General features: G+C 36.1%; 1 protein-coding gene across 1 annotated transcript in view; it reads left to right on the plus strand.

The window, feature by feature from the left end:
* TBC1D22A (TBC1 domain family member 22A) overlaps positions 1–15,285 on the plus strand; it is a 170,198-nt gene that overhangs the window by 54,210 nt on the left and 100,703 nt on the right. The window contains exons 5-7 of the mRNA XM_060777812.2: positions 6,811–6,881; positions 12,799–12,927; positions 14,973–15,035. Coding sequence (XP_060633795.2) covers positions 6,811–6,881; positions 12,799–12,927; positions 14,973–15,035 — 263 coding nt within the window. The remainder of the gene's footprint in view (positions 1–6,810; positions 6,882–12,798; positions 12,928–14,972; positions 15,036–15,285) is intronic.

Consider the following 15,285-nt stretch of genomic DNA (forward strand, 5'->3'; position numbering starts at 1 on the left):
AATAAGTTGGAGGTGTCTTAACCTTAGCCTATCTTGTATCTTAGTCTTCTAAGAGACAAGATGGGGAGCGAGAGGCATAGAAATTATTATCAGTGGCTGAAATTTCAGTTTATGAAGTTTGTCTCTAATAAGTACATTGATTTTTTTTTTAGTACCCCAAGTTACGCACAAGATAGGATCTGTAGGTTTGTTCTAAAGTTGAATTTGCATGTGAGTTGAAACATTTTTTAAAGTGTATCTTTAGCCACACACACACATGCTTTGGATAGTACAGAGAAGGGTTTAATACTCCTGTGGTGTTTTCTTTGTTGTCTGTGTCCCTGTTCAGAAGATTTCACTTAACTTTCTGTCCCCATGATACTGGATTTTGAAAAATTTTGCTTGTTGTGCAAACAAGCCAAATTGGTGAAAAAGCTTCAGCATGTACAGCTTTTCCTTATGACAACTCTTTCAGGAGTGAATTTTCCTTCCGAGGGGAAGATTTCTATCACATCCTATTGTCTCATCTCCGTTCCTAACTATGAGCTGTTTGTAAGTTGGATATTTGTAACTTGGGGACTGCCTGTACCTGTATTGTACCAGCATATTTCAGTGTACCTATTATTCATCTGTTTTAATAGTTTAAAGGATCAGCCGGGTTTCATAATTGTCAAAGTTACAACTGGGCTGAATCTTGTTCCTATGGTGCTAGGCAAAAATTCTGCTAGCTGTGATCTTATATATACATATATATTGGCTTTTGTGAGATACATTTCTGAAAGAAAAGAAAACACAATTGTATGTCAAAGATAATGCTAATAATAGTGAACCTGAGGAAGGGGTGAGGGGAATTGGCATGATATCTCTCCTTCTTTTCTGCACAGTTTGGATGAAAATGTTTGAAATAAAAATATAAAAGGGGAACGAAATATTTGTAAGAAAATTCATCAGCACAGCCCCCTTTCAAAGAGAATTTATATATATGAACAGATTACATCAGTTAAACAATGCATATTCATAAATATTCTGTAATGACGAGCAGAGCAGTTGGAAAACACAGCAATCACTTGCATCAAAAGCTCTTGAGCAAATACTTGAATTTTAAAAACCTTTAGCTGATTATGTGACTGGAAGGAGACTAAAACAATTTAGTACATTTACTAAAACAATCTAGCTGCCTGCAGTAGAGAGAGATAGGAAGATGAGATGGAAAAGAGTTGCAAGAAAGTTTATCTGATTTCCATTTGGTTCTAGGGTAAAGTGAACTTTTAACCTTTTAAATTTTACTGGTACCTAGAGGGTGATTATTGTGGCTCAGTCTGAGCCTGAGCTTTCTGAGCCTGAGTTTCCTCAGGATGAGGAGGATGATGGGTTACAGATTTCTGAACATGTCCCTGTTGTTGATACAGACAGTGTTGATACTGAAGACAAGGCAGCGTTTCAGTTTCTCAGGGATAGGAATGTTGCTTTAGAAGATGGTCATGATTTGAGTGAAACTTCACAGCTGCAGGTGGAGGAGTCGATCGCTCCATCTGTGAGCTCAGTGCCTGTTGATTCCCAGGCTGGCCAGTCCCAGAATAATGAGTTAGTCGGCCTTGAAGGTGATGGGGATTTAGTTAGGGAGGACCGTTTGCAATTAAGGGTACGCTGAAGTGCTCGGCTTGCTAACAAACAAGAAGTTTGAGGTCAACACAATGCTTTCATGCTAGGAAAACATATTTAACCATCTGATTGAAGTCAACCCTTTGTCAGTACAACTTTGCTTTACACCCTGTTAACTTCTCTGGAATTGCCTCGGCTTTTGGGGAAAGCTTTTGGTTTTGATCCTGGTTTCTGGGAACTTTGTCATGCTGCCATGGATTCTTGTTTGACCAATTCTTGTGGATTATACTTCATGTTATTTGCCTTTGGACCTTGGAAACTTTGCCTTTGCATTTAAGACTCTGTTTTGGCTATTGAACTTTTGCAACCTTATTTTTATGTTTATGATTTTGCTTTTTCTTCAATAAACTACAAAACCTACAGCCTTGGTGTATGGTGGTGTTCTGAGCAAGGTGAATCTATCCTGAGTTGCTACAGTGATAAACTGTGTACTGAATGCACATCTGATTCGGTATAGACATAACATTGTAGTACCTTGTGGATTTCACTTTTTCTTTATCTTTCCCATTTTAGTAATTAAACAACTGTTTATTTGAAACAACACTTTAAAAAACTCCACGCTATGAAGCTGTGGTGGCACAATGGGTTAAAACCTTGTGCCAGCTGAACTGCTGACCTGTAGGTTGGCGGTTCAAATCCACGAGATGGGGTGATCTCCTGTCTGTCAGCTCCAGCTTCTCAGGCAGGGACATGAGAGAAGCCTCCTACAGGATGGTAACACATCCAAGCGTCCTCTGGGCAATGTCTCTGCAGATGACCAATTCGCTCACACCAGAAGTGACTTGCAGTTTCTCAGGTCGTTTTTGACACGATTAAAAAAAAGGCCTTAGTTCCTCATCAGTGGGGCAACTTTAATAAATATCAGCTTGCACGTAATGGTGACAAGAAGAAAAATATGGGATAGGTGAAAGCAAAGAGATAGTGCTTCCTACTTGAGATTGTTTATTGTTTTCGTTTTCGGTTTTATTCTGCTGTAATTTGTTGTCTGGGCTTGGCCTCATGTAAGCCACCCCGAGTCCCCAGCGGGGAGATGGTGGCCTGGTATAATAAAGATGATGATGATGATGATGATGATGATGATGATTATTATTATTGCATAGCCATTGCTAATATGTCCAGTACTACGTTAACCTTTAACAAGTAGTGCTAAACCACTAAGTTTGAGAAATATTCAGTTAAAACCAAAGGAAAACATCAGAATATTGTAGTTGGCTGGTTTTTAGCAGTTTTGATCTATTTAAATAAGATGCAGTTGAAAACACACAGTTTGCAATAGTTTCTTTCATGTATTTTCATTTAAAAAACAAACCATATCCAATGGTTTAAACAGAATAGTTGGCTTGTTCTATTTTAATGATATGCTTATTCAGATATATCATGATGAGGGGGGACCAGAGATGATGATGGTGGTGATGGTGATGATGGTGATTATTATTATATACTCTGCAAAAAGCAAGTGTCTCTCAAATGTCTTTATGACTTAGCTGTATTGGGTCAGATTGAAGCAGTCAAATATCAGGGAAACTGACTTCATCTTCTTGCTTTTCCATTCTCTAAATATAATTAATTTTTTTCTATCTCCAAGACTTTCCCCATGGGTTTGGTAGAATAGAGAATGACAGTTTTTTTGTGCGGCGAGGTAGTTTTCTTACATGTTTGAACTTCATTGATGGCCCCCACCTTTCCCCGCCGCTGGCAAATTGCCAATCCGACCTCTGAGCCCCCTTTTAAAATCAAGTTGTGGAGTTTAGCTGTTAAAATGAAAAGAAGAAAAATATTGGATGCAAAACCAGCCATGTACCTGATTCATTTGGCTTGTGGCTCTGTTCGTTTGGAAGTCACATGTCTGCAGACTGTGACTGGTCCTGCAGGGATTAGGGCAGAGGTCCTTTCTGGCTAACAGATGGAACCATGACACATCCGAAAGGTGAGCCACTGTCTAATTCAGATACAAGATGGCTTGCTGAGGAATTGGCTTACTGCCTTACAGTTCAAATATGTTTTCAGGCTTCCTTTTATAGCATTATTTTCTCAGCTTGCGGCAAAATAACCACTATGCTATGATTTACTCTCTTGGCTGTAGCTGACTGTTGATTTTCAGGGTTTATTTAGGACTGTTTGAGTTACTGTTACTAGGAACAAGTTCTACATTTGCAGTAAGATTAGCCTAAGGAGTAATATGGCAAGTCTACCAACTGCCATACACTTCAGTATATACATTGAATCATTATGAGTATTGTTGTTGAAGACTTTCATGACTGGAATCACTGGGTTGCTGTAAATTTTTCGGGCTGTATGGCCATGTTCCAGAAGCATTATCTCCTGCATCTATGGCAGGCATCCTCAGTGATTGTGAGTTCTGAATGTTGTTTGTAGTTGTTGTGATTGAATTAATTGTTTGGATTCTCTTAAATATATACCACAAAAATTAATTTAATATGCTGTTTGCTACAATTCTAGTTAAAGGCTAAGTGCTTCTTGACATAGGTAAAATAAGACGCAGTATGCCAAATGTGTTGAAATATTATCTTTGTATTGGGAATCAGTATGGAATTCATTTGGTGTATTGAAGAAGTAGCATTCAGAAATATCAGTGTCCCATGAAAATTTGCTATCAAATTCCTAAGGATTTTTTTTTTTTTTTTTTTTGCAGATGGGACAGAAAACAAAAAATGTAGACCTGTAAATTCTCCCCTCCCCAGTATTAAATCCATATCCATACTACCTTTCTGCTACTTTTGTTTACGGATTATTCTGAGTCTGGTGTTAGCATGAAATGAGCTGCATAGTTGGCAATAGAAGGGAGGGGTCTGAAAACAAAGTCCCTTTTTAAGTATCTTATGAGCTTACTAGAAATAAAAGTATGTGACTTTAAGAAATATATATCAAGAAATAGATCAGTAGTAGAGTGCTTACTTTGGATGCCAAAAATTCAGGTTTGGTCTCTAGCATCTCTAGCAGGAGAAGATTTCTCTGTAACACTCTGGAGAGTCACACTTATGACTGGAAATCAAGATTAAGCCTCCATTTGAGGCTCTTCATATGTCCTTCCTACAGATATTAGATCGGCTCCCTCCCTGTTAGCATTTTGGAGGAATGTGAAGAGCAGGCATTTGAAAAGGCAGTATAATGAACATAGGAATATGGACAACTGGATGATGGAACTGGATCTTGATTCTAACCATGAGACGCTAAAGAGATGTTTTATTGATGTATAATGATTGTTTATTATGCTACTGTTTTAATTGTTTGTATCCGTTTTATGAAGTTTCAAGCATTGAATTTTGTTACTGTTAACTCCTTTGAGTCACCCGTAGGCTGAGAAAAGCAGTATATAAATATAGTAAATAAAATAGTAAATAAATAACAACAACATATATATCTCGCCACCAGCTTCCTAAAAGGACTCGGGCGGCTTACAGAACAGCACAAAGTGCCTAAAAACAAACATAAAAGCAAACCACAATATAAAATACAATAAAATAAAACACATATGCATATAAAAACATCAACTCCGGCTCAATAAAATGGAGGTCATAAACCTGTGGCGGCAAGCTGCTGTAAATATGGCCAAGCTGTAAACAATAGGAATGGAATAAGTGCAAGCTTCAACAATGGGGAGAGGGCATAGTATAAAGTACAAGGATGTGCGATTGCTACGCAGAACAACTAGGGACTAGACATTCTCAAAGGCATGTTTCATTCCTTTAGTTATGGGATTTGATCTTGCAAGATCAGACTACATCTTATCAGAAGAATTGGAACGTTAGTAGTAAAGATCTGGAGACTGTAACCTCAATTGATAGTATTTAGATCACAATTCTCTTTATAAGGCTAAATAAGAGGGGGAAAGAGAACAATAGCCATGTTAAATAGGAGATTTTGACTTACACAGTGTAGTATGATCCTACTGTCATGAAGACATTTTTATACACACACACACACACACACACGCCACATTGCATGCACTTTTGTATTCTAGTATAGCATAACTTTTTGTGACCATTCAGTAGGAATAGAAATTGAATCCAAGTCTTAATACTGGGATTGTTCTTGCATTCCCAGTTTTCTTAAATGTATACTTTTCATCATCAACAATGCTCAGATTTGAAGAATTGGGAATATAGTCCACCAAAGCCTGCCCATTATCTGTTAATTATTCTTTGGGAATCAATGTTCTGGAACAATTTCAATTAAATGAAATTAATCAGTTCATTAAAAAATACCACAAAAACAATTAGTATGCATGCCAATTTTCAGGTATTTTGGTTTCACATGATGCAGACAGATGCACACATCTCTTTCTTTTATTAGTTTAGACTATTTGTGGGCTGTTTAAGCTTGACATATATTAATAGGAAATATTTTAATTCAATCATTCATATTTGTACATACATTCAGATGTTCTAATATCATGTAACCATGAATTACCTTTTAATTTTGGTATATTATCTACATTTTTTGGATGTTTTGACCATCCCAATTGGTGCAGTAACCGTAGTTGACTATGAAGAATTGGCATAGAAATACATTTATAGTGGCTGTATTGTTATTTTTTTTCCTTCCCTGTCATACTACTGTAGGATCAGGAACAGAAATTCCCAATGTAATTGAGGGTTGTGCATTTTTGATCCAAATGTGAATGTCTTCTGTGGATGATGGTGATGATGATGATGGTGATGGTGATGATGATGATGATGATTAGATTCACAACAAGATTAGTATACAGCAAGCAAGATCACTATGCTGGCTTTTGTATTCAGTCACATGTTGGACATTTACCAAGTGTCTAGGATTGTGTGATATATAGGTGAATAATGCGTGCAGGTCGGAGCAGGGTGGCCTTTTGCAGCTGTATTATTATTATTATTATTATTATTATTATTATTATTATTATTGTGTCCCACTTTATCTCTCTTAAAAAGAGACTCAGTTTGAACCGACATGTTTTCTGTATACTTTTTGTGCAATGCCTATCATAATATACACTTTGTACAATGCCTTGCATTATAATTGTATTCTCTATTTGCTTCTGGCACGATGAATAAAAAAAAATATACACTATTTTAACACAAAAATTGCACAAAAATTATGATGACATTAACCTGAAAGTATTTTAATACTATCTTCTCACTGTTGTTTGTTCTTTCTTCTTGGTGGTGAAAACAGAAGAATTACGAAAGCTGAGTTGGTCAGGAATTCCAAAACCTGTACGGCCAATTACTTGGAAGCTCCTCTCAGTAAGTAATGCAATAATTTTTGACGATGATAATGTTGTTGGTGCTGCCCCATATAATTTTGCTTGAGTCATAGCTAATCAGTCGCACTCCAAAACAGTGTGGCAAAAAGAACGCTGTTCTGTTCTCAATTTCAAGCTTGGCTTGTCATAAGAGAATAGAGTAGTAAATCATGACAAGTGCTAAATTTTTCTGCCCCCACCTCCATCAACTTCTGTGGAATTAAAAACTTGGTTTCTTACACAAAAGTTAAACATGTTTCATGTTGTGCATCTTATAATGAGATATTAAATTAAAAGTCTGATATATATTGATGTTGGGGCTTAACTAGGATCACTTCTTTGCTTGGGGCTAAAAAGCTCAGAGAAACATTTGCTTCTGTGTCTATACCTGTGCTGTGTACTCAAGATAACACTGATGCTGCTTCATAAGCAATTGTTCATGTTAGATATTTAATATTACTACGTTATACATCCAACAGTTTAATGTTGTTGAAATTTTCAGAGAAAACTGGCAGTGGCTTTCTTTACTTTTTCTTTCTTGCTTGAGAGGATAATTCTCAAGGGAATATGAAGTGCTCAGAAGAGGTCTGATTTTCAGAGTTTAAAAGATTCTCTCTTGCTAATGTGTCTAAGTAAATTTGCAGTTTTAGTACTTTCTATTCCAAAATTTGAATGCATCTCATAACGGTGAAACCTAATAAGTAGTCTCTTGCAATTAAAATTAAGTGTGCAGAAAGCAGTAGTTATTTTTTAATAGAAAACCATATATTTAAAATGCTGACATTTCACCTAAAGTTCAAGCTGAGTCTGATTACTCATTTTTCTTATCCTATTGGGTCAAAAGAAGAAAAATTGGTAAAAGTTTCATATTCCATTGTGATTTTCTATACCGATTGGGTGGGATAAATGCTTTATCGTGCCTTTCCCTACAAAAATGAGACTCAAGTTAGTGCTTATTTTATATTTATTGTATACAACTCATAGCTGTTCTTTCTTCTGAGGTGTGAGCCAAAGTGACTCAAGTTAATAACAAAATGCATTAAAACCTATTTGATACAACTTAAAAAAATACAAAAAACAAATAAGCAGTACTATTAAAAACACACTGAATTACTACAGTTGAAAACACATTAAATTATAGTAATATGCCCCATTATACCTCCTGTAAGATATTTTTGTTTAGCCCCTTCTTAGGTGAAGCCATATTTTTTCCTGCAAATTGAGATTTCTAAAATATATTTCTGTCATTTCCTATGTTGGACTTACCTTTTGGATGAATGTAATTTTGTCCACACTCCTTGAATATTGTCATGTTCTGTAGTCATCAGCACAAGTTTGGTCACTGTTCAGCTGTCTTAAAAATACAATGTACAGTCTGCAAGCAACCCGTACATACCTAACAGATTTTTATCTTTTAGTGAGTTAGGCACTACATCTAAAATGTTGATATGTCATTGATATGACATAAAAGTAATCAAAATAGATTTTCTCCATCTCAGTTTCTTCTGGCTTGTCCAAAGGCACAGGTGAGCTGTGAAGTATAATTATGAACAAGGCTCTGGTGTTTTCTGAAATATAAATGATTTGGACTCGCAGCTAATATTTTGTGTTCATTGTTGTGAAATTTTGGCTTGGGAGAAGAACAGGATATTGAACCTGTCCACAAGAAAAGGTGCCTCTATTAATCTTTAAAACCGATTAATAGAAAATACGACTCTGTTAAGGGAAGTATTGATGTTCCTGGGACAGTTACATTGGGGAATTATAAATTAAATTGTTTTCGAATGGGACTAAATAATATTCTACAGAAAATACAAACTACTTGACAAGAAGCGTAATTTAGGGTTCCATATTTAACTTCACACAATATTTTGAAAGAGGATATTAAATGTCAGATTGGATCTAAAGCCATAACTTCAACTCGTACAATTTAAAAGGCTTATGCATTTTATATGTATTAGTGCATGCCTTGAAATGCATTCACTTAATAGGAATGCTAAGCTAGTGGGGAAAATTAGAGGCCTACGGACTTGCTAATTCCAAGGTTACAGCCTTATGTCTTGGATGGAAATCTTTATTAATGCTCTTGTGGTACACTGAACAAAGTTATCAGAGTTACGTTATGGAGACATGGGCTCAAGCATCAGATGAGCCCTGAAACTCACTAGTTAATTTTGAGGAAACCATTGATCCAGTTCAAACATAAATAGCTCAAGCTCATAAGAAGTGTTATGTTTATGTACTCCTTCTGCATTCTACAATAGTTGAAGGAAGGAAGTGTTCAAAGATGCTTATGGCTGTTTCTCTCAATCTAGCCTTCCTAGCATATAAACTAATCTCTATTTACCACTTTTCAAGCTCATTGATATGACTCCACAATTATTGTATATTATAAACTGATGGGTGCATTAACCAGTATTCCACACATTTACAGTATATACCAGTGGTTCTTAACCTGTGGGCCACTAACCACCAATGGGCCATGAGGATGAAAATCTGGTCCGAGAGCCTCCTTCCTCTTTATTTTATTTTATTTTATTGTATTTTATTTTACTTATTTCTGCTCCTTCTATGCTGCCTGCCACCCTTTCCCTGTCTCTGACCATGGCATATTTTCTATATCACAAATAGAGCTGATGTAGCCTATCCAATGCAATATTCTGAATCAGCACCCCAAACCAAATCTAAAGTTCACCAAAAACCGATTTGTAACTCTTTTGGTACTAATGTTGGAGAGTGGGCCCTGGTCAAAGTGGTCACTGGTTAAGTGGTCCCTCATCAAGTGGTCTCTGGTCAAAGTGGTCCCTGGTCAAAAAAAAGGTTGGGAACCAGTGGTATATACTTTTATTTCCTTCATTTTTTCTTTAAATGAGTAGATTGAGAAAGTGTCTAACCGACTCCTTCATGTTCCCAAGCAAAGTTTGGATCTCCCTAATCTTACCCATATGAAATCCATTTTCTAAACCTATTGGATCCTTCTTTGACAGTCTTTAATCTGGGTATTCAGTTATGTGGGTTTAGCTTTGCAAGCTACAACATTTGATATGTTTTCGTACGTGACTTTAATTGATGTTTTAATAATTCGTGTTTTAATTGTTTGGTTTTAATTGTAATTGTTTATTTGATATATGTGTGTATGGCATCAAATTGCTGCCTGTTGTAAGGTCACCTTGAGTCCCCTCTGGGGTGAGAAAGGTATGGTATAAACATGGTAAATAACTAAAGAGACACACAAAATTTGTACACCAGGCTGAGTTTGCACCTCATCACCTTGACCCTTGAATCTCATGTTACAGATGCTGCTGATGGCTTTGTTGACATTAATCCTGTTTTGTGTATATCAAACACATCTGCAAAACTGCTGAATTTTAGATATGATTTCTGATATGTATCAGATGTTTAAAATTGTTTCCATAATTTGGAAAATTACACTTTTCTTAATTTGATTTTCTTTCCTTGGAAAGAGACGCACGCCCATGAGTATTTTTTAAAAGTAAGATTGGAGTTCTACAAAACATTTGTTTAATTCAAGTTATGTCTTCTGTCTTGCTGCAGTTTGTGGTATTTCAGTCTTACCAAAACTTCCTATGTCTTGTTTGACCACTAATTTATTTATAATATTTATATTAAAGAAAAAAATCAGTTTGTTTCCAAAAAGGGAAAGAATACTAACCCTAAATTGAAAATAATTAATGTATTGGATTTATGGCTCCAAAATTGTAGATAAAACAAATTATGGCCAGCATAGTTTTGATCATGTCTGGCTTCTTGGTTGTGAGTTAGACTGTATTAAAAAGACCCATAGCTGCTTTGCTCAAGCTCCTGTTTGTCTGCTAATTGTTCAGTTGCCTGTTCTTTGTGTCCAGCAATATTTATTTATTACTGTATCCTTTTCTGTATAGTGGAGGAATGTAGTTAGTCAAAGGTAGAAGAATTCTACATAAAGTTTTTAGAGTTGCTGCTTGTCAGAGTATGAATACCTGGGCTACATCTGCATTGTAGAATTAGTGCAGTTTGACTCTACTTTAACTGTCATGGCTCAGAGCTGTGGAATCATGGGTAGAAAAAGCTAAATACCTTGTCAAACTAGAACTCCCATTTTCCATAACATTGAACCCTGGCAGTTAAAGTGATGTCAAACACCATTAATTCTATAGAGTAGATGCAACCCTATATAGGCCAGTGGTCTTTATGATCAAGCAGTTTTATAGGATCACAGAATTGGAAAGTACTTTTGAGGTTGCTTAGTACAACCCAAGCATTCGGCCCATCATAGGAATATTTAAAGTTAAAGTTAAAGTTGAAAGTGCAATGACGCAGGACTGTTTATGGACAATGGCTATGTCTCTGTGTGATAGGTGATGTTATTTTATGTGATGTGTTTAGTAATGTTTAATGTTGTATTAGGGGAGGGTCAATTTTAATGTTTTATACTATTTTTATTGAGGGCAATGAATTGTTGCCAGCACTATGAACTACCTTGAGTTTCCTTTGGGGTCAGGCATGTGGTTCGCGAAAAGGCCTTACTGTTGCATTATTTAAACTGTTATGTTTATTCATATCATGATCTGATCACCATACTCAATATATCCCATATGCATGGGGGTATTGGAGTAATGATACAAAAGGTTTGCTAGACTAGACCCTCTTTCACTCAGACTCAGCCCCCCCGAACCCCCCCCCCGAAAAAAATTCAGCCCCCCCTGAAACGAAGTCCTGGCTACGGGCCTGTTTGGGGTTGAGAAGGGCAGTATACAAATATCGCAAATAAATAAATGAATAAATAAACAAATAAACCTACTATTTAGTGTAGGACTTGCAATACAAAGTGCAGTTACAGCATATCAGTCTAATGATTGCCTACCCTCTGTTTAAATACCATAGTGAAACAGAAACCACCATTTATTTGTTGTTTTATGTTGTCTAATAGTTCTTTATAGTTGAATGGCCATATTGATCTTAAGATACAGCCCCCAGAGCAAACTAATCTCCAACTTAATTCATGATCTGGAAACTTTGATTATGTTAATATAGGCTAAGATTGCAGTAGCTTTCCAAAGTAACTGCATCAACTGCTGGCTCGTATCTAGCTTACAATTCTCTAAGCCAACTAGATTATGTTTCTAAGCAGTATTCCCATGTGACGTTTCCCCAACTCTCTACTCATTTCTCTTGATTCGTTGGTTTGAAATACAAGATCGTACACTTCTCTCAGGAGTTTTATCTTGTTAGTTTCAGCACAATGTCCCAGTCTGTCAAAATCACTTTGATTCTTTATTTCTCTGTCTTGTTATCCACTATCTCTTTTTGTGTGCTTTGCAAACTTGATAAGCAGCTCTTCTACGCCCTTATCCAGGTCATTTGTAGTTGGAACAGTACCAAATTTAGGACCCACATTCCAGAGTTGTAATTCATCAGGCCCTGGAGACCTAAATGTATTTACAAGAGTTAGAGATTTCTGTGAATAGCTGGGAATTTATGTCTGAAATGAGCCATTGTCTGGAACAGTATACCAAGAGATGTGGGAGAAAGAGCAGTGACATTGACAGATTGGACAGTTCTGTTTTGCTTATATAGCAGTTAACTTGTGTGTTTGCACCTTTTTAATTGCCTATAAAATGAGAACCCTTTGTCCAATCCATCTAAAATTTGGCAGATCCAATGCCTTTGGGGAGTAGTAGAAGGCTTGAATATTTAATACTGTTTCTGTGAAAAATGCCAAAGTTACAGGTAGCACAGCATGGTCTGAAGTTTTGTTGAAGCCACTGGAAAAACAAGAAATAACTGAACTTCGAATGTAAGATGGATAAAATGGTTAAAACTACATTGAAAATTAAATATGTGAAAGAGTTATGCTAGATTATTTTCTTGAGTATCGGTTTGTAAAACTGTTAATTTAAATGAGGTTTTCTTCCTAGGGTTACCTCCCTGCAAATGTTGATCGGAGACAAGGCACTTTACAGAGAAAGCGGAAAGAATATTTTGCTTTTGTTGAACAATATTATGATTCAAGGAATGAAGAAACTCATCAGGATACATACCGGCAGGTGAAGGAATACAGAAGTGGTATAACGGCATCTTAATGCATATATTTCATATTTCTAGCCATTTTTTTCCAGATATGTCTTTTATCCCAGGCATGGCTATGTATGTCACACATTTAATAATGTGGTGGAACTAAATAACATATGCAGAACAGTATAATGCTGTTAACTTCTTCTGATCTTTATTCTATTCTGATGTGATGCTGAAATTCCACGTTATTCTTAATGCAAATAGGGCTTTTACATCATGGGAGCTCTTTAAAAGATTTTAATATTGAGCTTTTTAAGATCATGATTATCCATGGAACTTTCTTTTTGTATACAGATATTCTTTCAGTTGGGATAGAGATGTGGTTGTGGAATTATTGTTCAAATTCCAACAAAAAATGGCACATAAGAATTTTCAGAGGTTTCGGTTAGCATAAAAGGACATTTAATAGACTGTGCAACCTGACCCTTGTGACATTTCAAAATTAACTTCATTTGTCCTTCGTTTTCTTTCTCCATTGCAGTTAATCTTAGCTAAGGATAAGTCTTGCCCATTTTTGAGTAGTAGTAATTTCCAAATCACCTTTCAGATAATATTTCTCCCATTTACTGTGCAAGCACTGGTGGTAGATGAAAGATCATTGATATACTCCTAAAACTCACTGGCCAGGTCATTCAACCTTTTGTATTAACAGCATGAGCTGAAGTTTGCTCCTTAGAATGAGCTTCACACTCTCTAACATCTGATGAAAACCAGTAGTGATGGACAAGTTGTCTTTTAGGGATGCCTATATGCTGTTACTGATCTTCCTACCATGAAACCTCCTAGGACCTCGACGATTCCTAGAAACACAGCATGAAAACTGTTATTTGATGCAGTTGAAGGACATTGATAATTCAGGTTTCTGAAGTCTTTATTGAGGGAGTACCTTTCTATTTTGAAAGCCTGAGGAGCTAATGCACCTTTTATGTTCTGCAAAACGTATCCTATTAGCCAGAGGTTACTCTCTAAGCCTGATTTTCCATTTAATTTCTCTCTAAACCTGCTCTTCCATTCATCATTCTGGATATGTCCTTTATGTGTGTGTTATGCTTTTTCTTCATTTTGAAGTAGTTTGTGTAGACAGCAGCTTTTATTCCCTACATTAATAGATCAAAAAAGCAGATCAAAAGCATCCTCCTGCTTTCTGTTCTTGGTGAGCGGCAACAAACTGGGTTTAACACGGTTCAAGAATTGTAAACGCAGCAGAAAATAAATAGTATTTCCATAGCTTTGTACATGTTCAATCCGTGCAGATGGAGAAAGGATGGGGTATAAAGACAGGAGAAGCCTTAACCTGTAACTTTAACCTGTCTCATTTCCAATTTGAGGATAACCATTCACCTATTGAAGAAGATTAAGTCACAGTGTATTTACTTCACAGTCATATGTAATACATATGTATTAAAATCCATTTAAAAAGATAAAGTTTTAAAAGTCTTATGAAGATATCTAAAGAGATACAGGTAACATGACAGCTTTCATTATTTTTCTATAATAATAATAATAATAATAATAATAATAATAATAATTTGTTTATACCCCGCCACCCTAACCATCTCCCCAAGGGACTCGGAGCGGCTTACATGAGGCCAAGCCCAACAACAACACATCAATAAAAACAACAGGGAATAAGTAAAATAAACAATACAATTAATATAACTCACACATGGACAGTAACACACAAGGATTTTAAAACCTATGGCCGGGCCAGATGTAATAGTTAAAACTTTAAAATAAGTGCTGGACATGAACAGAGGGTGTATCTAGTAGGAGGGTTTTAAACGAAATGTAAAGAACAACCCAACAGATAATTAAAGTGCTTTTCAGGATATTTGCAGGGAATTGTTTCCTTTATTTAGGGAAGGCACACTGGAACAACCACATTTTCAGGCTTCTCTTAAAGACTGCCAATGTGGGGGCTTGTCTGATGTCCTTAGGGAGTGTGTTCCAGAGTCGGAATCTGAATTTGCTTAGATCTTTTGAAGGTTTTGGAATGTAAATGTTTTTTTTTTTTCAGATTCACATAGATATTCCTCGGATGAGTCCAGAAGCTTTAATTCTTCAACCCAAAGTAACAGAGGCAAGTATTGTTATCCAATAATAAATCTAACAGGGCGCTGGGAGAGATACTATGTGTGTTTGTGTATATATAAAATAATTCACGATAACAGTTACTTTGATGATGCTGAACTGGAAACTACCTATGTATAAGTCTAGAAATTTTAGTTAAAAATCACCCTAAAAACCTTGGTGACTTCTCCATGGGTCAATGTGAGTGCTCTATGTTAACAGTTATCAAATAACAAACCATCCCCTTTTCTTAATACAGT

This window comes from Anolis sagrei, chromosome 5 (assembly GCF_037176765.1).
Source record: "Anolis sagrei isolate rAnoSag1 chromosome 5, rAnoSag1.mat, whole genome shotgun sequence".
NCBI classification, from domain to species: Eukaryota; Metazoa; Chordata; class Lepidosauria; order Squamata; family Dactyloidae; genus Anolis; species Anolis sagrei.